At 41.0% G+C, this 27,457-nt stretch overlaps 1 protein-coding gene across 1 annotated transcript in view; it reads right to left on the reverse strand.

Moving 5' to 3' along the window:
• Positions 1-27,457, reverse strand: part of FCRL5 (Fc receptor like 5) — a 49,679-nt gene that overhangs the window by 20,189 nt on the left and 2,033 nt on the right. The window contains 9 exon segments of the mRNA XM_065897254.1: positions 1,928-2,206; positions 5,530-5,808; positions 9,128-9,406; positions 14,376-14,525; positions 17,306-17,581; positions 19,037-19,321; positions 19,611-19,883; positions 20,950-21,204; positions 22,455-22,475. Coding sequence (XP_065753326.1) covers positions 1,928-2,206; positions 5,530-5,808; positions 9,128-9,406; positions 14,376-14,525; positions 17,306-17,581; positions 19,037-19,321; positions 19,611-19,883; positions 20,950-21,204; positions 22,455-22,475 — 2,097 coding nt within the window.

A 27,457-nucleotide genomic window follows, 5' to 3' on the forward strand; every position in this document is an offset into this window, starting at 1 on the left:
TAAAAGTTTAAGAATCATTTATAGATGACACCCCCAGGATTATCCAGAGAAAGAACATATATAAGAGAAGAGGCTACATGCAGGACAAAGCTCTGGGACACACCAATGCTTTTAAAGTTTGTCTATAAAAGGAGGAGCTAGTAAAGGGAACTGAGAAGGAGTGGCAGAGAAAGGAGATCCAGGAGAAGGTGAAGTCATTGAAGCCAAGGAAGGGAGGGTTTCAAGAAGAAAGAAATACTATTTCTGAGAGACCAAGTAAGGTGAGGATTGGAAAATGGTCATTGCATCTAAAGCCATGGGGGTCGTTTGTGACCTTTGTGAGAATCATTTTTTATATAAAGGTCAGAAGAAACCAAGTGTTAAATCCAAGAAGGTAAGGAGGAAATGGAGACAATCTGTGCAAGTGACTCTTTTTTGGAAGTTTAGCCGTAATAGAGCCGTGGCTGGAGACATAAGTGGGACCAAGTTAGGGTTTTTTCTTAGACATGGGAGAGACATAGCACGTTAAATGTCAATGGGAAGGATCCTATAAAGCAGGAGAGAAAGTTGTTCAAAGTGTCTGAGAATGCAAGGAAGGATGGACTCTAGAGGTGAGATGGAGATGTCCACCTTTCATAGGAAGCAGTCTTCTATACCTTAGGAAGGGAAGGGATGAGTTACTGGATGGACACAGAGACAAACATTCAAATGGTGGTGGGAGTCGAGGGTGTGATTGTCTGGGAGGAAGTAAAGGTGTTAATGAACTGGGGGTCCTGTTGAGGTCTGAGAAAAATAATGATTGGAGGATTTTATTTTTTTTAATTCCTGTATTCTTTTATTTTTTAAACATCTTTATTGGAGTATAATTGCTTTACAATGGTGCGTTAGTTTCTGCTTTATAACAAAGCGAATCAGCTGTGCATATACATATATCTCCGTATCTCCTCCCTCTTGCGTCTCCCTCTCTCCCTCCCTATCCCACCCCTCTAGGTGGTCACAAAGTACCGAGCTGATCTCCCTGTGCTATGTAGCTGCTTCCCACTAGCTATCTATTTTACATTTGGTAGTGTATATATGTCCATGCCACCCTCTCACTTCATCCCAGCTTACCCTTCCCAATCCCCGTGTCCTCAAGTCCATTCTCTACATCTGCGTCTTTATTCCTGTCCTGCCCCTAGTGATTGGAGGATTTGAAGAAACAAGTAGAGGGATAGGAGGTTGTGATCCGGTGATTGGAGTAGTGTACGTATGTGTCAGTGGGTGGCGGAAAGAATGACAAGCCATGGTGTCGAGTGGGTCATCCATGTGGACGAGTTATGGAATGATGACAGAGTGTAGGGTAGAGAGGAAGACTATGAGTGAGGTGCCAAGCCTGCACTGAAAGTGGGTATGACTAGGAGGTCAGCCCATGAGAGGCCAGGTAGGAGAGAGAGTGCTATAGCTGAATGAGAGGTAAGATGTCAGGAGAATGATGTTGAAAGGTCTTTTAGCAGGAGTTCTGGCTGGAGGTCTGAGTTGCTCTGGGACAGGGTCAGGAGAAGCTAGAGAGAAATTCATGAGCCAGTGAAAGGATGAGTTGGCCTTTTTATTGATTGACTGACAAAGGAAACTCCAACTAAATCTCTTCTGAGGTGAGACATGTTGAACTTTATAATTTCCTTTCTTGCTGATCATTGTTGGCCAGGATGCAATTTGTGTTTTAAAAGCCTTTATTCGTACATTAGGAAACTTTTAGTCACAATGCCTTGCACTGCTGCTCCCAAGAGAGGCAAAGCAAGCAAAGGGAAGGTGCGAGTTCCTGAAAATGTAGAATACAGAACTCTCAGTTGGAGGCTGTATAGCAATGATGTCACACAGCAAATGGCCCTGGGGTACCTCCAATCGTGGCTACAGGTGAAGGTGTGGGAGATGGTCTGTCCCTGGCTGTGCTGTAGTTGGGTCCACTTACCTCTGACAGTGAGTGACACTGTGTTACTGCGCTGGGCCCCCTGGCCATTGTCGGCCTCACAGAAATAGTTCCCAGAATGCTCTGCTGTCAGAAGGAGGTTGCAGGAAACTCCCCTTCCAGAGGGGCTTGAGCAGCTCTCCAGGCTGATATCCTCATGATAAAACCGGTACAAGATCGGGGGAGAGCCTCTCCATGCCTCACAGTGAAGCTCCATCATGTCCCCCACCACAGCCTGGGCCCTTGGAGCCCTGAGTGTGAGGACAGGCTGAGACACTGGAACTGAAGGAAGAAAGATAGTTAACCATCAGTTCATGTTTAAATATGTTCTTCCATAGAAAAGGCATTTCAAGCTGGAGAATGTTTTTCTGTTTTTAATGACCTTGTGACATCACTCAGAACTCAGCTATAATTTCTTCATATCTGAAGAAACAAATCATTTGTGTAGTGTTATATATAGTCTGGAATACTTCGATATACAATCGCAAAAGTGTTTGGGGAATCTGAAAACAGAGATTAAATTGAAACCCAAGTATCTGAGAAGTCAGAAGACAATTGGAGAAAAGGAGAAATCAGTGCAATAGAAAATGAGAAACAAGGGAGACTGCTGCTTACATAGCCAGAGATGTAACCGAGCCTTGGCCGCATCAGAAATAAGACCCAAATAGAATAAATATTGATCAAGTTATTGGCTCATTTTTATATTTATTCATTCATCAAAAATTAATTGAGCAGTTTAAAAGTCTCAGGAACTACACAATATGCTGGGGATTCAATAGTGAGAAAGACACAGTTCCTGCCCTCATGAAGCCTGCAATCTAGTTGAGATGATAGAGAGCAATTAAATAGAAATACAAATACATAATTAAAACATTTATAATTGATACAAAGTAAAGAATAGGATGCTGTGAAATGTATAATAATGGGGCCTGATCTAGTATGGGTTAGTCAGGTAATGCTTCCTCAGAAAGTGACATCTGAATTAACCAGGTGAGGAAGGGAGTGAAGACTGCACAGGCAGGCAAACAGTGTGCGCAAAGGCCCTGAGCTGGGAAGAAGGTTGGAGCTTTTGAGCTGTTGAAACGAGGTGACAGCAGCAGTAAGAGAAGGGTTTGAAGAGTGCCATGAAATAGGAGGCTGGAGAGCTAGGCAGAGCTTCGCAAGCCATGGTACGGATTTTGATCCTTCTTCACAGAGCAATGGGAAACCTGCAAGTGTCTCTATATGGGGGCATGAGATGATCAAACCTGTCTTTTTTAAAGACAATTTTGATCTCAGTGTGCAAAATGGATTGTAATGGGACAGAAATGGAATGGAGAGGTTATTAGGGGTGGAGTGGTGGCGTTGCAGTAATTGAAATAGTGGTAGATTTGACTATGATAGTGGCAGTAAAGATAGAAAGAAAAGATCCAAGGACTATTTTGGAAATAAAATCAATAGGAGTCAATGATTGACTGGCTATGGAGACCAAGGTAGAGAAATGGCAAGGAAGACTCCTGGGATTTTGCCTTGTATATATGGGTGTATGGATGTGTCTTTCACAGAGCTAGGGACACTTGGAGGAGGACCAGATATGGGGGGAGTTCCATGAGTTCAGGTGTAGAGATGTTCAAGTTCATGAGCCTTTAAGAGATATGGCATAGACAGGTGCTCAGGTAGGAGGTCTCTTCTGGAGATAAAAGTTTAAGAATCATTTATAGATGATACCCCCAGGATTATCCAGAGAAAGAACATATATAAGAGAAGAGGGTACATGCAGGACAAAGCTCTGGGACACACCAATGCTTTTAAAGTTTGTCTATAAAAGGAGGAGCTAGTAAAGGGAACTGAGAAGGAGTGGCAGAGAAAGGAGATCCAGGAGAAGGTGAAGTCATTGAAGCCAAGGAAGGGAGCGTTTCAAGAAGAAAGAAATACTATTTCTGAGAGACCAAGTAAGGTGAGGATTGGAAAATGGCCATTGCATCTAAAGCCATGGGGGTCATTTGTGACCTTTGTGAGAATCATTTTTTATATAAAGGTCGGAAGAAACCAAGTGTTAAATCCAAGAAGGTAAGGAGGAAATGGAGACAATCTGTGCAAGTGACTCTTTTTTGGAAGTTTAGCCGTAATAGAGCCGTGGCTGGAGACATAAGTGGGACCAAGTTAGGGTTTTTTCTTAGACATGGGAGAGACATAGCACGTTAAATGTCAATGGGAAGGATCCTATAAAGCAGGAGAGAAAGTTGTTCAAAGTGTCTGAGAATGCAAGGAAGGATGGACTCTAGAGGTGAGATGGAGATGTCCACCTTTCATAGGAAGCAGTCTTCTATACCTTAGGAAGGGGAGGGATGAGTTACTGGATGGATACAGAGACAAACACTCAAATGGTGGTGGGAGTCGAGGGTGTGATTGTCTGGGAGGAAGTAAAGGTGTTAATGAACTGGGGGTTCTGTTGAGGTCTGAGAAAAATAATGATTGGAGGATTTTATTTTTTTTAATTCCTGTATTCTTTTATTTTTTTTAAACATCTTTATTGGAGTATAATTGCTTTACAACGGTGCGTTAGTTTCTGCTTTATAACAAAGCGAATCAGCTGTGCATATACATATATCTCCGTATCTCCTCCCTCTTGTATCTCCCTCTCTCCCTCCCTATCCCACCCCTCTAGGTGGCCACAAAGTACCGAGCTGATCTCCCTGTGCTATGTGACTGCTTCCCACTAGCTATCTATTTTACATTTGGTAGTGTATATATGTCCATGCCACCCTCTCACTTCATCCCAGCTTACCCTTCCCAATCCCCGTGTCCTCAAGTCCATTCTCTACATCTGCGTCTTTATTCCTGTCCTGCCCCTAGTGATTGGAGGATTTGAAGAAACAAGTAGAGGGATAAGAGGTTGTGATCCGATGATTGGAATAGTGTACGTACGTGTCAGTGGGTGGCGGAAAGAATGACAAGCCATGGTGTCGAGTGGGTCATCCATGTGGACGAGTTATGGAATGATGACAGAGTGTAGGGTAGAGAGGAAGACTATGAGTGAGGTGCCAAGCCTGCACTGAAAGTGGGTATGACTAGGAGGTCAGCCCATGAGAGGCCAGGTAGGAGAGAGAGTGCTATAGCTGAATGAGAGGTAAGATGTCAGGAGAATGATGTTGAAAGGTCTTTTAGCAGGAGTTCTGGCTGGAGGTCTGAGTTGCTCTGGGACAGGGTCAGGAGAAGCTAGAGAGAAATTCATGAGCCAGTGAAAGGATGAGTTGGCCTTTTTATTGATTGACTGACAAAGGAAACTCCAACTAAATCTCTTCTGAGGTGAGACATGTTGAACTTTATAATTTCCTTTCTTGCTGATCATTGTTGGCCAGGATGCAATTTGTGTTTTAAAAGCCTTTATTCGTACATTAGGAAACTTTTAGTCACAATGCCTTGCACTGCTGCTCCCAAGAGAGGCAAAGCAAGCAAAGGGAAGGTGCGAGTTCCTGAAAATGTAGAATACAGAACTCTCAGTTGGAGGCTGTATAGCAATGATGTCACACAGCAAATGGCCCTGGGGTACCTCCAATCGTGGCTACAGGTGAAGGTGTGGGAGATGGTCTGTCCCTGGCTGTGCTGTAGTTGGGTCCACTTACCTCTGACAGTGAGTGACACTGTGTTACTGCGCTGGGCCCCCTGGCCATTGTCGGCCTCACAGAAATAGTTCCCAGAATGCTCTGCTGTCAGAAGGAGGTTGCAGGAAACTCCCCTTCCAGAGGGGCTTGAGCAGCTCTCCAGGCTGATATCCTCATGATAAAACCGGTACAAGATCGGGGGAGAGCCTCTCCATGCCTCACAGTGAAGCTCCATCATGTCCCCCACCACAGCCTGGGCCCTTGGAGCCCTGAGTGTGAGGACAGGCTGAGACACTGGAACTGAAGGAAGAAAGATAGTTAACCATCAGTTCATGTTTAAATATGTTCTTCCATAGAAAAGGCATTTCAAGCTGGAGAATGTTTTTCTGTTTTTAATGACCTTGTGACATCACTCAGAACTCAGCTATAATTTCTTCATATCTGAAGAAACAAATCATTTGTGTAGTGTTATATATAGTCTGGAATACTTCGATATACAATCGCAAAAGTGTTTGGGGAATCTGAAAACAGATTAAATTGAAACCCAAGTATCTGAGAAGTCAGAAGACAATTGGAGAAAAGGAGAAATCAGTTCAATAGAAAATGAGAAACAGGGGAGACTGCTGCTTACATAGCCAGAGATGTAACCGAGCCTTGGCCGCATCAAAAATAAGACCCAAAAGAGAATAAATATTGATCAAGTTATTGGCTCATTTTTATATTTATTCATTCATCAAAAATTAATTGAGCAGTTTAAAAGTCTCAGGAACTACACAATATACTGGGGATTCAATAGTGAGAAAGACACAGTTCCTGCCCTCATGAAGCCTGCAATCTAGTTGAGATGATAGAGAGCAATTAAATAGAAATACAAATATATAATTAAAACATTTATAATTGATACAAAGTAAAGAATAGGATGCTGTGAAATGTATAATAATGGGGCCTGATCTAGTATGGGTTAGTCAGGTAGTGCTTCCTCAGAAAGTGACATCTGAATTAACCAGGTGAGGAAGGGAGTGAAGACTGCACAGGCAGGCAAACAGTGTGCGCAAAGGCCCTGAGCTGGGAAGAAGGTTGGAGCTTTTGAGCTGTTGAAACGAGGTGACAGCAGCAGTAAGAGAAGGGTTTGAAGAGTGCCATGAAATAGGAGGCTGGAGAGCTAGGCAGAGCTTCGCAAGCCATGGTACGGATTTTGATCCTTCTTCACAGAGCAATGGGAAACCTGTAAGTGTCTCTATACAGGGGCATGAGATGATCAAACCTGTCTTTTTTAAAGACAATTTTGATCTCAGTGTGCAAAATGGATTGTAATGGGACAGAAATGGAATGGAGAGGTTATTAGGGGTGGAGTGGTGGCATTGCAGTAATTGAAATGGTGGTAGATTTGACTATGATAGTGGCAGTAAAGATAGAAAGAAAAGATCCAAGGACTACTTTGGAAATAAAATCAATAGGAGTCGATGTTTAACTAGCTATGGAGACCAAGGGAGAGAAATGGCAAGGAAGACTCCTGGGATTTTGCCTTGTATATATGGGTGAATGGATGTGTCTTTCACAGAGCTAGGGACACTTGGAGGAGGACCAGATATGGGGGGAGTTCCATGAGTTTAGGTGTAGAGATGGTCAAATTCATGAGCCTTTAAGAGATATGGCATAGGCAGGTGCTCAGGTAGGAGGTCTCTTCTGGAGATAAAAGTTTAAGAATCATTTATAGATGATACCCCCAGGATTATCCAGAGAAAGAACATATATAAGAGAAGAGGGTACATGCAGGACAAAGCTCTGGGACACGCCAATGCTTTTAAAGTTTGTCTATAAAAGGAGGAGCTAGTAAATGGAACTGAGAAGGAGTGGCAGAGAAAGGAGATCCAGGAGAAGGTGAAGTCATTGAAGCCAAGGAAGGGAGGGTTTCAAGAAGAAAGAAATACTATTTCTGAGAGACCAAGTAAGGTGAGGATTGGAAAATGGTCATTGCATCTAAAGCCATGGGGGTCATTTGTGACCTTTGTGAGAATCATTTTTTATATAAAGGTCGGAAGAAACCAAGTGTTAAATCCAAGAAGGTAAGGAGGAAATGGAGACAATCTGTGCAAGTGACTCTTTTTTGGAAGTTTAGCCGTAATAGAGCCGTGGCTGGAGACATAAGTGGGACCAAGTTAGGGTTTTTTCTTAGACATGGGAGAGACATAGCACGTTAAATGTCAATGGGAAGGATCCTATAAAGCAGGAGAGAAAGTTGTTCAAAGTGTCTGAGAATGCAAGGAAGGATGGACTCTAGAGGTGAGATGATGTTCACCTTTCATAGGAAGCAGTCTTCTATACCTTAGGAAGAGGAGGGATGAGTTACTGGATGGATACAGAGACAAACACTCAAATGGTGGTGGGAGTCGAGGGTGTGATTGTCTGGGAGGAAGTAAAGGTGTTAATGAACTGGGGGTTCTGTTGAGGTCTGAGTAAAATAATGATTGGAGGATTTTATTTTTTTTAATTCCTGTATTCTTTTATTTTTTTTAAACATCTTTATTGGAGTATAATTGCTTTACAACGGTGCGTTAGTTTCTGCTTTATAACAAAGCGAATCAGCTGTGCATATACATATATCTCCGTACCTCCTCCCTCTTGCGTCTCCCTCTCTCCCTCCCTATCCCACCCCTTTAGGTGGCCACAAAGTACCGAGCTGATCTCCCTGTGCTATGTGACTGCTTCCCACTAGCTATCTATTTTACATTTGGTAGTGTATATATGTCCATGCCACCCTCTCACTTTATCCCAGCTTACCCTTCCCAATCCCCGTGTCCTCAAGTCCATTCTCTACATCTGCGTCTTTATTCCTGTCCTGCCCCTAGTGATTGGAGGATTTGAAGAAACAAGTAGAGGGATAAGAGGTTGTGATCCGATGATTGGAATAGTGTACGTACGTGTCAGTGGGTGGCGGAAAGAATGACAAGCCATGGTGTCGAGTGGGTCATCCATGTGGACGAGTTATGGAATGATGACAGAGTGTAGGGTAGAGAGGAAGACTATGAGTGAGGTGCCAAGCCTGCACTGAAAGTGGGCATGACTAGGAGGTCAGCCCATGAGAGGCCAGGTAGGAGAGAGAGTGCTATAGCTGAATGAGAGGTAAGATGTCAGGAGAATGATGTTGAAAGGTCTTTTAGCAGGAGTTCTGGCTGGAGGTCTGAGTTGCTCTGGGACAGGGTCAGGAGAAGCTAGAGAGAAATTCATGAGCCAGTGAAAGGATGAGTTGGCCTTTTTATTGATTGACTGACAAAGGAAACTCCAACTAAATCTCTTCTGAGGTGAGACATGTTGAACTTTATAATTTCCTTTCTTGCTGATCATTGTTGGCCAGGATGCAATTTGTGTTTTAAAAGCCTTTATTCGTACGTTAGGAAACTTTTAGTCACAATGCCTTGCACTGCTGCTCCCAAGAGAGGCAAAGCAAGCAAAGAGAAGGTGCGAGTTCCTGAAAATGTAGAATACAGAACTCTCAGTTGGAGGCTGTATAGCAATGATGTCACACAGCAAATGGCCCTGGGGTACCTCCAATCGTGGCTACAGGTGAAGGTGTGGGAGATGGTCTGTTCCTGGCTGTGCTGTAGTTGGGTCCACTTACCTCTGACAGTGAGTGACACTGTGTTACTGCGCTGGAACCCCTGGCCATTGTCGGCCTCACAGAAATAGTTCCCAGAATGCTCTGCTGTCAGAAGGAGGTTGCAGGAAGCTCCCCTTTCAGAGGGGCTTGAGCAGCTCTCCAGGCTGACATCCTCATGATAAAACCGGTACAAGATCGGGGGAGAGCCTCTCCATGCCTCACAGTGAAGCTCCATCACGTCCCCCACCACAGCCTGGGCCCTGGGAACCCTGAGGGTGAGGACGGGGTGAGATACTGGAACTGAGAGCAAAAATGAGTTAGTTGATACCAGGATCTTTTCCCATTGGCTCTATTTTTATTTTTCAGAAGTTACCCCTGATGATTATTTGGTGACACTTTCTAGATCTTTTCTATGTGTAAGAACTCTTATTCTTATCAACACATAAACAAATGCATAAAAAACCCACATACATGCATGGGATCACAGTATACATACTGGTCTATGACCTGATTTTTCCCCTTAGCAAAATATCATGAGCATCATTCTGTGTTATTACCTAAAGATCTATCTCAGTCACTTAAAAAATCAGCTTTATTGAGGTATAATTTACATGCATAAAATGCAACTCCTCTAAATTTAAAATTTGATAATTTAGGGTAAATATTGCTTGATTATTTTTAACAACAGCAAAGCATTCAATGGTATGAATTTACTGTAATACACTGAAGCAATTCCTCATTATGGAACTTTAGGTTGTTATTGTTTTCTAATTTTGAATAAGGCTGCATTACACAATTCTGTATATATATCATTGTATTTTGTCAATGCATTTCTTAGGATAAATTCTTCGAAGTGGGATTTCTGGGATTGGGATATGGGCATTTCAAATAATGATACATAATGCCAAATTTTTCTTCAAAAAGTTTCAACCAATTTACACTTGCACTAATAGTATGTAAGAGTTTCCTTTCCCCACTCTCTGATCAATTATAGTCATATAAATGCACAGGCTTATTTTTCTTATCATTTCTCTTTTCCTAGTTTTAAACTCTACAGTTGTTCCATCTGAAGAATTGACTTATTCTATCCTATGGGACCTTACAGTTTATTATTTGAATTTTTATGGACTGCTAGTGAACTATAATACATTAATGATGAGTTGTTCTCTATAAAGTATCCAGAAATTATTTACAAAATGAAAACTTTGAAATCTGTCATTAATTTTTCTAAATTATCAAGTCAATTTTTGTTCTCCATTATGAAATAATAATAATCATGAGAACATTGGTTTTTTAATTTCCTCTTCTCCCTCTGACTGATTTTCCTTTGTTACATATATTCTTTACATTTTCAGCATTTATAATAGTTGCTTTCTCTTCTGTAACCATAACTCTCATGTTGCTTAGCCTTTGTTTTTATGTCTGAATCAGTGATTTTCAACCATATCTGTATAATATTTTCAACTGAAGATGCGTTAAAAAATATGGATTCTGAGACCCCATCTGAGAGATTCTGAATTTAATTGGTCTGGAGAGAGCTTAGTAAAAAGTCTTTTTTCAAAATTCCTAGGTGATTCTAATATGCAGCCAAGGCTGAGAACTACTGATCTGAATAGATTCTTCACTTTTCATATCATAGTTTCCTCATTTGGAGCCTTTTATATTTATTCATACCTTGGCTGGCTAGAGTTTTTCATCAAGTAATTTTTCAAGAAGTGTTAATGGGTACTAAGTTCCCTGAATTCTTGCACGTTTGAAAATGTTTTTTTGATTTGATATAAAATTCTCAGTTCTCATTTCTCCTCTGAAAGTCCAAGTCTGAATACCATTCCTCTCTCTTTTAGCATTGACTTCTGTGTAAAGACTAAGACCAACTGCATATTTTTTCTTTTTGAGATGACTGCTATTTTTTCTTTTTTTTTGCTGTTATCACACACACACGGGCACGTGCACACACACACACATGTATATTTTTAGCCTTGAAAGTCAATAACCTCATCAGGATATGTCTTTTGATATACATATTCAAGTTTTCTTCACTTCAGGAAACTTTTTTATTATGTCTTTGAGTTTTGTTTCTCTCTTTAGACACTTAATTATCCACACTTGTGGGCTTCGTTGTCTGATCTCCATATTTTACTTTCTTTTTGCCTTTTTCTGTGTCTTTCTACCTTGTGTTCTGTATTATTTTCTCAAACCAATTCTCCATTCCAGTAACAGATTTTGGAAGTATGCATTCTCTTCTTACTGCTTCAAATTTGGATTTTATTTTTAACATAGGTTTGGTTTTTCTCCTGAGCTCTGTTATATATATATATATATATTTTTTTTTTTTCTTTTCTGTTATAATCTCTCTTTTTTTCTTACCATCTTTATTGGAGTATAATTGCTTTACAATGGTGTGTTAGTAGCTGCTTTATAACAAAGTGAATCAGCTATACATATAAGATTCTCATATTGGACTTGTTTTCTTTATGGCTTTTACGTCAATGAATAAAATTATATTCTGAGTTTTGTATTTGCTTGAGAAAGCTGTGTGTGTGTATGGGGGGCGTGTAGTGATTTAGTGACCCAGGGCTGTTGATAGATTCAAAATGGGTATATCTTATTAGCTCACATTCCCAAGAAATTTCTGTGTCTTCTCTTTGGGGTATATTCCCTTGGGGAAAAAAAACAACCCAGATTATTCTGCCAGAAAATCTGCATGGCTCACAGTGAAGCTTCTCAACTTGTTTGCTAATTTAGGGCTCATTTACTTCTGTTCCATTGATATAAACAGTTGCAAAGACCAATGTTTTCTCCCTGCTCTTTTTTTCCTCATCTCATCTCAAAGCCTTTTTGTTCATGGAGTTACAAATGCTGACTGAGGACCTACTCTATGCCAGACACCAAGTAGGCACAGGGATAAGGTGCAGACCAAAACTGATAAGGTTCCATTCTCATGAAGCTTATACTCTGGTATTGAGGAAGACAGACACGAAATGGGAAATAAAGGGGTTTCAGATATTGCTAAATTTGAGAAGAAAATACAGCATCATAATGAGAAAGAGGATGTCTTAGGGCTTGGGGCTTTCCTAGGTAGATTGGCTTCAGGCTTTGGAGTCTGGGCCTCAGATCATTTACAATTTTAAAATAATCTCTTTACTCAACAATTTATATTGGGATAATGTCTTCCTCTGGCCATGTTTTATTTCTATGATCTGAAACAGCTATCGAGGAGCAAGAGGTCCTTCAGATCCATATGTTCCAAGATAGGACCATAGTAATAAGAACTCCAAGTGGACTCATGGGTTCCTAAGACCACAGACTATAACAGAAACTTGCCTAATTTACAAATTCTGACCAAACCACACTTGCAGTTACAATCACACTCTGACCAATTCCTGCTCCCAAAGCCCTAAAAGTGCCTCACCTAACTCCCTGCTGTGAGAGATGATGAGACTCTGTGAAACTGATGCTCTCCCTTGCTTTGCCAGGTAAACAAGCCCAGCTCTGGGGCACCCACAGATTTCCCTGGTTGTCTTGTCTGGGGCTTTGACGAGTGCCGCTCAGCCTCTCCCTCACTCTGTTTCTTCCAGAGCTTCATGAATTCATGGCCTCTGGGTTCCTATTCCAACTCAAATCACAGAATTCTGGGGTTCTAAGGGACGCTAATTACTGTCTTATCTAACTTTCAATAGAAGGTGAAAACAGCAAGACAAAGAAAATTTAAAAGTTTTGCCCAAATTATGAGCTAGCTATTTTCATATTCAGGGCTAGAATTCAGATTTTCTGACACACGCTGACATCAGACAACCCGAGCAAGGTGTTTTTCATGTACACTGGCTCTTTCTAGGAAACCTCAGAGGTCCTGCTGTGCATATCGTTCCTAGAAAAAGTATTTTCTTAAACGTAGTTCATTACATGTCATGTTGTCCCAAGTGACCCTGCTCTCTTGGCCATCATTTGTTGAATTAGAGGTGAGCAGTTGGTTTAAGAACATTCTACGTATAGACTTGCCAGTGACCTATGAGGTGTCTTAGAGCTGGGCTGCTTGACTAGTTAGACTAGTTGGAAGCACTGCTTTGGCTGTTGGGGCAGACGCTGAAATACAGAGCAGGACATCATACCTAGAAGTCCAAGGCAGTCAATGCTGAAATTAACAGGAGTTTTGAGTAAAGATAAGTTATAAGATAGAGTCATAAGAATGAGGGTGGAAAGCACTTAGGAGCAGTAAGAACAATGGGTCAGAAGGACATAGAAAGGAAATAGCTGATGGGCCTAGGAGTAGAGAATAATGAAAGCTTCTAGATCCTCAGACATCAGTATAATCTGTTTTTGAGAAATAAGTTGAATTCTGAGAGATCTCCCAGTTCTTATTCCATGAATCTGAATATAATGTCTTTCCTGTTTTTTGTTTTGTTGTTGTTGATTTTTTTTTTTAATCTCTGGATATCCTTAACAAACCCTCACCCACGGGAGACATCAGGGTTTTTTTCTTCTGACCTAAAATGATCTGATATACCAGATTCAAGATTTTTTTATTTATATTTCTCTTCTCTGAAAAGAAAACTGAACTTTCACTCTCTACTAAACAAAGATTCCAAGTGAAAACAGAAGCAATTTTGCTCCTAAAATGACACTTTTTCATGGTTCCATGGGAAACCATGATCTGTACAACTATGGTTCATATACCTTTATAAATGTATGTCATACTGCAACAAAAAATTTAAAAACATAATACAATGAAATGACACTTATTTTACTGGGTTAAGTCAAAGGATCACGGAAACCCCAGAAAACAAATGAGCTGGTTTCCAGGAAACAATTTCCTCCCTTCCCTTCACCTTCAGCCCTCTTTAAACCTATCGGAAGAGCTTGAACTGCTTGAGAACACTTTGGAGAAAGTAATGTCTTGCCTGCTATATGCCCATATGACTGTGCTTGTAGCTAAATTAATATGTAAGTGTTATTGGGGAAACATGAGATGCTTCTGTGCATGGAGTTAAGAGAAATTGGCTTGGAGATTGAACATACAGGGCCTGAGAAGATAATTTGAGAAAACAAATTCATTTGGTAAAAGCTGGGGGAGGTGCTGAGCTATCATAGGGGTCTGGCTGAGCCAGGGATGGGTGAGGATTAAGGCCCACAGATAGCTGGTTCTATAAGAAGGGAACCAAGACAGGCATGAGGTTGACTGGGGTAGGAAACTGGAAGATCCATGCAGACCTCTGAAAAGGTTGGTGTGAGAGGGTCAGGGATGGGTCACTGACAGGAATCCAGAGCTTACTGGTGACAGAGAGTCTCAAGGTCTCACTGCTCTGGAGGCCAAGGCCATTGTCAGCTGTGCAGTAGTAGTTCCCAGAATGCTCTTCAGTCAGAGAGAATCTATAGGACATTGTTCTCCATAAAGTAGCTTCTATCTTCATGAGCAGCACACCTTCATGAAAAAAGTGATACCAGATGGGCAGAGAACCTCTCTGAGCTTCACAGTCAAAGCTCACCTCATCTCCCACAAAAGTCCAGGTCCCAGGAGGGCTGAGGGTGAGGACAGGTTGAGACTGAGGGAAAGAAACAGTCAACAAGTGCATCTGACACTTGGAGCTTTCAATCAGTGGCTAGTGAGATGTCCAGTCTGAAGTCCACTGGCCCTCAGGGCAGCCCAGTGCCTCCCAGGCTTTTCTCCCCAGCTCTCTCTTGTTTTCCATGCTGGTCTTCTCCTTTCCCATCAGACCTGGCCCTTCTCTTCTCCTGTCTCCCTTTGTTAGGTGACCCTCATTCTTGTTTTCCAGAGGAAATGATGTTCTCTGGGAAGAAGTCCCTTATTTTGCTTCCACCAGACTGACAGATTTACCTTGTCCCTTCCCTTTGCCATATGACCATGGAAGATCTGTTCCCTCACCTGCCACGCCTCTCTGAGTCTCCTTATCAGTCCCTGCTCTACACTTCTCCCTTGGCTGGGATTGGCCTCAGGCCTCTGCCCTTGGCCCATTTCTGTTCCAGATTCACATACTCTTCCAGGACGCTCTCCTCTGTTCCTACACTCTCCCTGCATCCAGCCTGACCCTCTCTATTTACAGGTGAGAAAACTGAGTCAGGAAAAGGTTAGGAGATCCACCTGTAGTCCCTCAGCAGGCTGTTTTCAGGGCCAGATAGGACCTGAGTCTGTCTCCTTACTCATGGTCTAATGCTGAATCATATCATCTCCTTGAAAGTGGAACTGCAGTTTGCCACCAATGAAGGAAACAGCATAGGGCTCTACAGAAGCTATTTTCCTCTCACTACCACAACTACCTTAATAGCTTTCAGCATAAGATGGCATCAGATACTGGTAAAGTAGGTGGTGTAGTTTGGGGTGGTGTAGTAACCATAGTTACATGGTTGGAGTAACTGTGATGTTGCTACATGGATTTGCACATTGGTTATTGCCAATAATTAATTGTTGATTGGAACAACAGATATCTCCACAACTCTGGGATAGAGAAATGATTTGAGAACTATTAAGATTGATTGGAAACTCAAGCATCTGGGGATTTGAAGGATAAAGAAAGAAAAGAGAAAAACAGTGAATTCTGTAGATGCCAGGGACCAAGGAGGGGGAGAGAGACAGATGCTACAGACTTATTAAGGGGTGTGATGGTATCTGAACTTGTTGAAAGATGAGACCACAAGATAGAGACAGTTGTTCAAAGGCCTGGGAACCAATGGGGATATTAGAATGGTGTTATGGACTGAACTGTGTCCCTTCCAAATACATATGTTGAAGTCCTAATCTCCAATATGACTGTATTTGGAGATAGGGCCTTTAAGGAAATAAATGTCAAATGAGGTCATAAGGGTGGGGCCCTAATCAGATGGCACTGGTGTCCTCATAGAAGAGGAAGAGAGAGGCCTCTCTCTCTCCCAGGGCACAGAGGAAAGGTCATGTTAGGACACAGAGATGAAGTGGCCTACCACAAACCAGAAAGAGAGCCCTGATTAAATACCAATCTTACTGGCACCTGATCTTGGACTTTTAACATCCAGAACTGTGAGAAAATAAATTTCTGTTGTTAAACCACCCAGTCTGTGGTATTATGTTATGGCAGCCTGAGCAAACTAATATAGATAAATTGGGGAAGAAGCAGGAAGTAGGTAAGGGAGTAGAGATTTGTTGGGATTCAGTAAGAGGAAGATTAGACCCAGGAATCGCTGGACTATTTTTTTTTTTTGATTGACAGAAAAATCAAAGACTGCGTATCATCTAAACCAAATAATGGTGAACTCTGACAGCATCTGGACCCTGAAAAGTTTTCACAGCTATGTTAGGAGAGTTTTGGTCAGACTGTGTATTTTACTGTTGATGATTCACTGTAAGGAATTCCTGAGAGTGTGGTCACAGGAAGGAGCTCAGATCTGCCAAGCAGAGGCAATGAACCTGCCGTGGTGCCATGTGAACCAAAAGCCTGTGAATTTCTGTAGCTGCAGTCTTTAGATTGTGGGGTAACAAACAACCTGATCCTGTGACTTCTGGTGGTCAGACTTAACTCACTTCTGATGGAGAGTGGCCTCTCCTCACTGCCTGGGTCCCCAGGTCATTGTCTGAGTACAGGAGTCATTCCCAGAATGTTCTGTGGGCAGAGAGATTTAGGGAAGTTCCTCTACTATAGGGGTCTGGGGTCCTCAGGATTTCAGCCTCATGATAAAACTGATACAGAATTGAAAGAGAGACTCCCTTGGTTTCACAGGAGAGATCTGGAACTCTATCTCATTCTTCCCAATATCCTGTGCCCTAGGAGCCCTGAGGGTGGTGAAAGGATGTGTCATTTGGAACTAAAAAAGACAACGAGGTAGTGGGAGGGAGGGAATCCCTGCACATCCTTAAATCAATGAGGCTTGTGAAGACACATGGTCTCAGATTGTTCCAGTTCTAAAATTCTGTTTGTTCTGGCTTTATCCCAGGAGCCACTGCATTTAAGCTAAAAAGTAATTTGTAAATATGAAGAGTCCAGACATATGCCAATCACTGAGTACTTTCTCTGACCTCCCTTTCTAGGAGTTTCCAAAAGCTCCCATAACTCCTTCTATCCCTAAATCCCACTCCTGTTAGTCTCTAACTTCTGGTAGATTATTCAGAGTAGTAAATTATTGGCAACTATCAACATTAACTCCCACCCAACCACCTTGTGGTTTTCACGAAGTTTGAAAAGCCATCCCTCAGACAATATCTGGCAGACACACCTTTCACATTGATGGTCACTGGGTCACTGCGGAAGGAGGAGCGACTATTGCTGGCAACACAATAATACTCTCCATCATGGCTGTTTTGCACCACAGGGATCTTGAATTCTGTTTTTGAGGAAGGGTGAAGCTTTTTGTCTGTCTTCAGCTTGAATTTTCTGTACCAAGAAACTGTGATGGGGCCTGGAACTCCATTTACTGAGCAGATGAGCACCAGCTCCTGCCCTTCAAACACCAACTTTGGGCGAGGGTATATACGGATGTCAGGAACAACTTCTAAATGAATAAAAATGACATGTGGGATTCTTGGTATTGGGATGTCACAGAATGAGTCATAGAAGAAGAGTCTCAGAATGGGAAGGGCTAAGTCAGCTGACCCGATGGGAAGTTGGCCTGGAGTAGAATTGGGCTTGTTCCTTGGGACAAGGGAGAAAGTGGTGGAGCGACTGTGGTCCATCCATAGTTTGGGAGAACAACTCCCTAATGAAATGGTGGAGCATCTGGCACAAGAAAAAGAGGCAACCCTGCCCACCCTCCCCTCATGCCCTACCTGTTAGAACATGGACTAATCATTCTAGAAATTACACCCGGTGCCCAACAGTGGTGTTGCTTGGGGGGGAAGTGGTGGATGGTGAAGGGGACAGGAAGACCTGCCATCAGAGGTGCTTGTTCTGAAGCTGTGACAACTGCAATGGCTAGTTGGAAATCAATCATTGGCATATACAGAAAGCTTGCCCTGGAATAAGCAATTCTTAACGCCTCTGCCAGTCAGTTAGATGGTCAGAGGAGGTGGACACATAACAGTCCTCCTAAAACTGGGAAAATCTGTGATGAAAGCGTTCTATACTCCAGGTGGTTGTGGTTTTACACTAGGATGTTGGCTTAGGGCAGTGCCTTTCTGAGTCATCCTGGGGGCTTAAAGAACAAGGGAAGATACCTGGGAACAGAGAGGGAGTAGGGTTTGAGACTGGGGTTCCATCAATTATGCTAGGGGAGATCCTATGCTAGAAATTACTATTTTGCAACTGTTGGGTAACACCCTCTCCACTTCCTCTCAATTTTCCAGTCCAAACCAGGGACCTAAGAAAAACCTGTTGCCTGTGACTGGAGAACAAAGATTAATAAATTCTGGACAGTTTAGAAGAAACATAGAACCTTCTTTTTTGCTTAGGAATGGGAGTGAATTTATGGAGAATGCTACCGCTTTCACCCCTTCCTCATTCAGGAAAGCATGCACCCCAGATCTGCATCTTTCCTAATGCTCAAACACGTCTCCTATGAGATGGGTCAAATTTAATCGGAAGAGGCATTTGACAATTGGTTAGCAGTCATGCATGAGGACCTACACAGTTTCAGAGACGTAGGGAAAAGTAATCGTGGGTAAAACACCATTCTTAAAGACAGCAAGTTGAAACTATTTACTCCCCAATCTCTTGTCCTTTGTTTTATTATTCTTAAGTGCTCTGCTCCAGGGATCTAGCATTCTAGAAATCTGTCCATCTGGCTGAGCAGAGTCCATCCAGCCCAGTCAGAGGGCTCTGCCATATCCCATGGCTTATGCCTATAGGTCTACCAGGAAAATAAAAATGGTGTCAAGGAAGAGAAACTTCAGAAGAAAAAGAAATAGTTGTATCTTATGGGATTGAAAGAAAAAAATAAACAACTGTTGTGCCACTCTGCCCGGCTCTTCCCAGCCCCAGCCTTAGCAAGTCTTACCTCACTAACACTTACTTTTCACCTGTATCTGTAATCTCTGGCTCTGTTTCTGGACAGAGGGATTCATGCTCTGTGCCTGGCACCAGTAAGACCCTGAGTTTTCTCTCCATATGGTGTGGATCCAGAATTCTGGGGAGCTTCTCCAGCCTGACCCCAGGGACCGTCTGTCTCTGAAGAAGTGAAACTGGAGCTGGACATCTGGCCTCTGTGGAGAGAGCTGGGTCTCACAGGTCAGAGTCACTGATCCTCCTTCAGTGGGCTGGGTGGAGCTGGCTCTCAGCACAGGACGTGGAAACAGCTCTAGAGAGAAGAATCAAAACAGTCCCTGGAGCAGTAAGGCTTGTAACTGCTCTGGAGAAAAACACAGTTCATCCTCAGCACGAGCAAGCAGAGCATACAAAAGCAGGCAGAAGAGATGCCACCTTTGATTACTAATATCCTTCAGCCCAAAGCACAATAGTACTTTTTCTGTTCCTTGTAGGACTGTGCCCTGAGGTTCAATGGTATTACAGTCCACCCTCTTTATCCTCTACAATCTCAGGGGTCCTCCTTTAGACTAACCTATTTCACAAAATAATGAAGGCTTTACCTTGGACTTCGATTTTGACCGAGTTTGAAGAAACCAACTCATTATCTTCCTTAACTCCAGTACAGTGATATTTGCCATTGTCCTTCAGACTTGCCTGATGAATAGGGAAGTCAGTCAACATTCCCACTGGTATCTCCACAGTGTGATCTTCCAGGACTTTTCCATTCTTGTACAGCTTTATAGTTTTCAGTACTGTGTTTGCCTTTGCTCGGCATCTCAGAATTACAGATTCTTTTTCAAACACATCAAGTGGAGACTGCAGGATCAGGTTGGCTGTAGGAAACACATGGGCAGTTATTTGTTTCATCTGATTGTTTCTCCCTTCTTTTCATTATTATTCCAATAGATTTTATAAGAGAGGGACTAGGAAAAAGGATTCTTAAAATAATTATCATTTCTTTTTTTCTGGTCTTATCGATCTATCTATCTATTTCGTATTTTATTTTTTGGCCATGATGCGCAGCTTGCGGGATCTTAGTTCCCCAGCCAGAGATAAAACCCGTGCCCCTGAAATGGAAGTGCAGAGTCCAAACCACTGGACCACCTGGGAATCCCTCTTTTTTTCTGGTTTTAAAAGGAACACATACGTTTGAGAAAATTTTGTAAACGGAAATGTAAATTAATCTTATCATCTCACCACCCAGATTTTTTCAAGTTCTTTTTTCTATGTGTATGTATATGAGAGTCTGTGTGTATTTCTTTTCTTTTTATGAAATTAAAATATTTATCTACTTGATAACTTGCTTTTCACTTACTTTGCTATGAACACTTTCCTATGTCATAAATATCATTCCCTAATCTGGTTTTCAATGACCACAAAGTTTTCCTACAATGGCAGTAAGGTAATTTATTTAATGAGTTTTCTTTTCTTGACCATTTAATGTTCTTCAATTTTGGTTGTATATAGCTATGATTATTTCAGTAGGTAAATTCTTAAGAGGGGAATTGTCAGGTCAAAGAAGGTCTTAGCTCTTTGCTACTATACTGCTTCCTTGTTCACTAAATTAAAGAGCATTATAACTAGAAAGATACTGCTTCAACTCAAAACAGGTGGCTTTAGGACAGAAATGGAAATTTCTATCTATCTATCTATCTATCTGTCAAATATTAACAAATCCTCATGTAGATTATTATTCCTAATAAATTTTATAAGCCTCAAACTATACATAGTTTCAGAAACCATTCAGATAAATTGCTTCTCAAATTTCCTTTTTCCTGAGCAGCTTGTAAAATATATAAATTCCTGGGCCCTATTTCTATAGCTTTTGAATTAGTAAATCTAGCTGAGTTCTGGGTAATTTTATTATTTCTAAACTTTGTTCTTTCATTTCTTTCCCACCTGGAGAAAAGAGCAAGCCCACACGATTACTCAGGGGTGAGTCCTGGGCCTGGCATCTGTAATCTCCAGATTCATGGACCTCATGGGTGTTTCCTGAGGTTTCACTTTGTGTTTTTTCCAGAAGATACCAACGATACCATTTTATTTTCTCTGATGCATCCAAGTGAAATGCTTTGCAAGTCAGTGTCACATTCTCTCCTTGGAAGACAGTGGTCCATGGAGAATGGAGGAAAATTACAGATTTTGGTTCAGTTGCTGTGGATGAAAGAGAAAGAATCTGAGGTAGAGTGGCCTGCACTCCCCATCACAGTGGTTTGTGAGGCCCAGACTGGAGGTCCTGGCTTTGGAGAATCCCTAAGAAATCCCCCTGGGAAGGTCACTGATTGCTCAAGTCTGTGTTTCAACCAAAGCACTCACCCAGCAGAAAGTGATTGCTGAGGGGATGACAATGAGCAAAATGATTTCAAGAGGGTGACACCAGGCAAGGTTCACTGCCAAATGTCAATGGGAAAAAAATGGTAGGTTAGTCTGTTATGGAATTTGATCCTGAGAAATGTCATCCCCTGCCCCTGCCACTTCATCATGTTCATAAACTCATAAGAACTTCCCAGGGAGTTGTTAAAATCACAGTTTTGCACTTTCCAAAAAAGGATAAATCATATTAAGATTTTGGCACTGGAAAAAGCTTGAGAGATTAACTTGTCTAACACCTTCATCTTATAGATCATGTCCAGGAAATGCCCAGAAAAATCCCATCATAGCTAATTGTGGTAGAGCAAGGAATGGACAAGTTGTTAGTTAGAATCCAGAGGTGACCTAATTAAGGATGAAACACTGGGCAGCTGATTTTGGACAGGAGAGAGGTGGTAGTGAATTCTTGCTATTTATGAGTCCTCAAATAGCCAAAATACTCTGACCCAGAAGATTGGCAATTAAGTGTTAGAACTTAAAAAAAATGTGGGATACAGACAATTTGTCTTCTCCCTCAATCTCCTCTTTTTGTGTATTTCTTCCTTTTAAGGGACCATTTGTTGGATGTTCTTATGCTCCCCACACATTTCCTGGAGGATTTTACTCCTAAAACTTCAGAGAAGGCAACATTCCCACTGGTATCTCCACAGTGTGATGTTTTCAGAGAAGTTTTGCAGGCTTGCTGATTGGAGAACGTCTTATCCCAAGTCCTGCACATTTGATATGGAATTAAGATGTCCTGCCTTGTTATCTGGGGTCCATTTGCAATAGGAGTAAGTGCAGGACCTAGTGAAGGCCAGGAGTTACTTGTACATTTGCTGCTGCTTCCAGGGAGGGTCAGAGGATGACCACATGGCTATCCTGGCTCTTAGGCAATGCCAATAGACCAGGTGACACTTTCACATCTTTGACGACCTCAGCAAGAGAAACAGGAGATATTAGAGATCCTCAGGCAATCATCACAAATATTTCATATTTATTAGGGAGACACTCTTATCCAGGGACACTGAAGTACATAAGAAAGGAGAACTCACCAAATTGTCCACTGACAGGAGCTGTAAAAATATAAAGAGCCAGAGATGAGCACAGAGCAAGGAATCTTTGGCTTTTCAAAGGGAATGCTTGTTTTTTTTTCATTCATTTATTATTTCTTTCATTAAAATTTATTTTTTGATATAATAGTCATTTGTCAAATGTCTATTTATACTGGTCATTGGACTAAAGCGTGAATAAAAAAGATGAATAAAAAATGGTATCTGATAAAAGAAGTTGATTGGTGGGATAAACAGAAACCCTAAGCAAAATAATATAATTATAATACAGGGTATAAGTGCAGTAACAGAAATACACATGGGCATCTTGAAGGCAGAAGGGTCACCCATCCCACTATGTAGGGTCTGTGTATGTGAGTCAGTGTGTGGCAAAGACGGTGGGTGGGCGATGAAAGATACCTGAAGGAAGTGATGCTTGAGAAGACTGAATGAGAACATAAGAGTCAGCCAGGCAAAGGTGTTTGTGTGTGGCAAGAGCTGATGGGGGGTGTAATTAAGACAGAAAAGGCACAGATGTGAAGAAATAACACTGGTGTTTAGAAGTTGAATGCAGCAGTGGTTCTGGAAGGTAGAGAGTTTAGGGGAAATCAAATTAGACAGATAGGCAGGGCCTAAGTTATGGATAGTATGTAGCTATGGTTTCATCATAAAAGTAACAGGGAGCCATGGCAACGTTTCAAGTAGGAAAGTGACAAGATTAAAAGTTGTAACTTATTGGAGCACTCTGGCAGATATAAAGCAGAAGGACTGGAGGGAAGGCAGAGCAACAGATGATGATATTTAATTTTCTTCAGAATGTTTATCTGAAATTATCTTATTTGCTTGTTTACTTGGTTTGTTTACTTTCCCTTCTCTAGAATAGAAGCTATGAGAAAGCAGGGACTTCTCATGTTCACCAAATATCATGCAGAATTTATAACAGTGCCTGGCTTATAAGAGACATTTCATAAACATTTATTGAGTAATGAATTAATTAAAGTACTAAGTTAGTAAGTATCTCTACTTGGGAGAATACAGGTTTGAGAAAGGGGTATTGGAGAGGCAGAGGAGGCAAAATTGACTAGTTTGTAAACTGATTACACATTCCAGATGAGGGACAGATGTGATTCATTCATTCAACAGAAATTTGTGGAATGCCAACTGTATCTAGGAACTGGACAAGACAATGGAAATCCAGCAGTGAGCAAAAGGGATATTATCCCTGTCCACATGGGGATGATGAGAAATAATCCAAACCTAAGTGTTATAATCAGAGCAATGGATTATTTGCCATTTTCTAAATATCTTGGCACCATGGATTTGTATTGTTTTATAAGTAGCTAATATTTTTCTGAGTGTATTCTCTGTGGTAGATATTCACATACATTATTTCATGTAATCTTCCTAACTATCCCTATGAGGAAAGTTCTATGATTATCCCCATTTTACAGACCAGAAACTGTTTAAGTAGCTGTTAAGGGCAGAATTGAGTTTTTAACCCATTTATTTGAACCCATCCTGTTTGACCCCAAAGCACATGTTCCTGGCCTTTACCCTATCCTGCTCCTTTGTTTTGGTGCCACACTAGGATGTGCTTCCTATTTCTGGAGTATTCCATGCAGCTTCCAACTATGGGGTCTTTTTTTCTCACATTGTGCTGCACCTCATCCCTGTCCCCTTCATCTCCTACTGTCTATCTGTTTCATGAAGTCATTACCAGCTACTTGGCATATAGTTTGTTAACCACTTATACGATCATTGGTAACTTTGCTTGGACAATTGTTTAACTGAGATCTTGTTACATAGATATTTCTTGTACATTGGCCTTGTTGAAGGTCCTTCTATATTATGAGCTTCCTAAGCACAGAAATGCTGCCTCCTGTGTCTTCCCATCATTCTCAGCACCTAGCATAGTGCTGTGTATTAATGTTACTAAATAATTTGTTGAACAAATGAATAAATATGTTTTATTCTAATATTTTCAACTTTGGTAAAAAACGAACCAGGTGATATGTGTGAATTGATAGACTTATACACACCCACAGGCACAAAGAGAATGTCACATGTTGGGAGTGACATGAACAAGATGGTAGAAGAGGAGGTCTCTAGTCTTTGTCTCCACCCTCTACAGAACAAAGTTTTGGCAGCCATCTACAAACAAAAACTTAGAGCTTTGAGATCTAGAGATTGTGAAACCCCATTGGAGCCTGAGACCAAGGAGGGCCACTTTCAGAAGACAAACACATGCACTGGTAGAAGACTCACTGACTATGATCCCAGCTACAGACTGAAAGCTGCCTTATTCTCCTGTAAACTCAACTCTAGCTCCACTTGTCCATGGTCCTGCCACAGCCTTTTCTGCCGAGGAATCCATGCTCATCCATGCCCTTGGTACCACTCTACTGAAGTTCAGGGAAGTCCTGACTTCCCAGGGACCAGCCAAACAACCCAATGAGAGAATGCTCAGGGACCTAGCAGAAATCACACCCATCCATGCCCTTGGTAACAGGCTTGCCAACTTCAGACCCAAATGCAGACCCAGCAATAACCATGAGATCCAGCTCCAGCCAAGCTCAACCATGATCCTGGAGGCAGTCCTATAAGTTCATGGAAGAAGCAAGAGTATTTAACAGTTCAAACAAGTAAATACCAGAAAGAGTGTCTGCTTTTCTAAATTCACAGACACCAATGCAGAGCTACACAGATCATATTTGTCAGGCAAATATGACAACATCAAAGGAAACTAATAAAGCTCCAGTAACTCCTCTAATGATCCATGAACTGCTTGACTAACATTTCAAAATAATAGTCTTAAAGAAGCTCGATGAACTATAAGAAAAAGCAGACAAGTAAATTAATCCACAAACAATAGATAAACAAAATGAGAAGTTTAACAAAGAAATAGAAAACATAAAAAAGAACCAAAACAGAAATCTTGGAGCTAAAGAATACAATGACTAAGATGAAAAATTCAATAGACACCTTCAATAGCAGAAGTGATCATGCAGGAGAAAGAATCAGTAAATTCAAAGACAAGCCATTTCATATTACCCAGTTAGAGGAACAAAAAGAAAGAAGACCAAAAAAGAGTGAAGACGACCTAGGTGGTTTATGGGATAACATTAAACCAATCAATATATGCATTATTGAAGTCCCAGAAGGGGCAGAGAATAAGAGCGAAAGATTGTTTAAAGAAATAATTTAAAACTTCCCAAATCTGGGGAGGGAATTGAACATCTAGATCCATGATTCCCAAAGGTTCCCAAATAAGCTAGACATCAAAAGGTCCAAGACATATTATAATCAAACTCTCAAAAGTCAAAGACAAAGAGAAAGTTTTGAAATCAGCAGAAAAGCAACTCATCACACACAAGGGAACCCTAATAAACATACAGTGGATTTATCAGTAGAAAAATTTCAGATCATGAGAGAGTGGGATAATTAAAATATTGAAAGAAAAAAACCCTGCCAACCCAAAGTACGATACATGGCAAATCTGTCCTTTGAAAATGAAGGCGAGATAAAGACTTCCCAAGATAAACAAAAGCTGGGAAAGTTAACTACCATAAAACCTGTTGTAAAGAAAAGCTAAAGGAAGTTCGTTAAGTTGAAATTAAAGGACACTAACTAGCAACATGAAAACACATGAAATTATAAAATTCACTGTTAAAGGTGAGTATATATATGGTTCGACTTATGATTTTTCAGCTTTGTGATGGTGCAAAAGCAATACACATTTGGTAGAAACCATACTTTGAACTTTGATATTTTCTTGGGCCAGCAATTTGTGGTATGATACTCTCTTGTGATGCTGGGCAGCAGCAGTGTGCCAGAGCTCCCAGTCAGCCACACAGTCAAAAGGGTAAACTTACAACAATTCTGTATCTATACAGTCATTCTGTTTTTCACTTTCAGTACAGTGTTCAATAAATTACATGAACTATTCAATACTTTACTATAAAATAGGATTTGTGTTAGATGATTTTGCCCAACTGTAGGCTAATGTAATTGTTCTGAGCATGCTTAAAGCAGTTTAGGTTAGGCTATGATATTCAGTAGGCTGAGTGTATTAAATGCATTTTAGATTTATGGTATTTTCTACTTATAATGAGTCTATCAAGACATAACCTCATCATGAATTGAGGAAGATCAGTATAGTTATATTCAAACTACTCTGAATACTGGATCTTATTCTATTCAGTCTGCTATGAAAAAAATGCCATACTGGGTAGCTTATAAACAGCAGTAATTTATTTCTCAAAGCTCTGGAGCCTGGAAAGTCCGATATCAAAGCACTGGCAGACTCATCTCCAGTACAGTGCATTTCATCATAGACAGCTATATTTTCACTATAATCTCTTATGGAAGAAAGCATAAGAGGGCTCTCTTTGGCCTCTTTTACAAGGGCACTAATCTCTTTCATGGTGGTTCTGCCCTCATGACATAATCATCTCCCAAACGTCCCACCATCTCCTAATACTATCACCTTCGGTGTCAAATTTTTAACATATAAAGTTTGAGGGGAAACAAACATTCAGACCATAGCATCCTATATAGTGGTATATAAATCACTTTTAATTCTAGTGAAAAGAGTTTAAAAAGACAAAAGTATTAAAAATAACTATAGCTAAAACAATTTGTTAATATATATACAATATAAAATATGTAAATTGTGATATCCATAACAAAATAGGGGTAGAACTAAAAGTGTAGAGTTTTAATATGTGATTGAAATACATTTCTTAACTTAAATTGTCTGTTATATTTTATAAGGTCCCATAGTAATCACAAAGAAAAAAACTGAAATAGGTACACAAAGACCCCCAAAAGCTAAAACTATCTTGAACCAGAAGAACAAAACTGGAGGCATTATACTCCCTGACTTCAAATTTTATTACAAAGCTATGGTAATCAAAGCTAGCATAAAAATAGACATATAGATCAATGGATCAAGAACAGAGAGCCCAGAAATAAGTCCACACTTTTACAGTCAACTGATCTTCAAA

Source organism: Phocoena phocoena, chromosome 1, assembly GCF_963924675.1.
Source record: "Phocoena phocoena chromosome 1, mPhoPho1.1, whole genome shotgun sequence".
Lineage (NCBI taxonomy): Eukaryota > Metazoa > Chordata > Mammalia > Artiodactyla > Phocoenidae > Phocoena > Phocoena phocoena.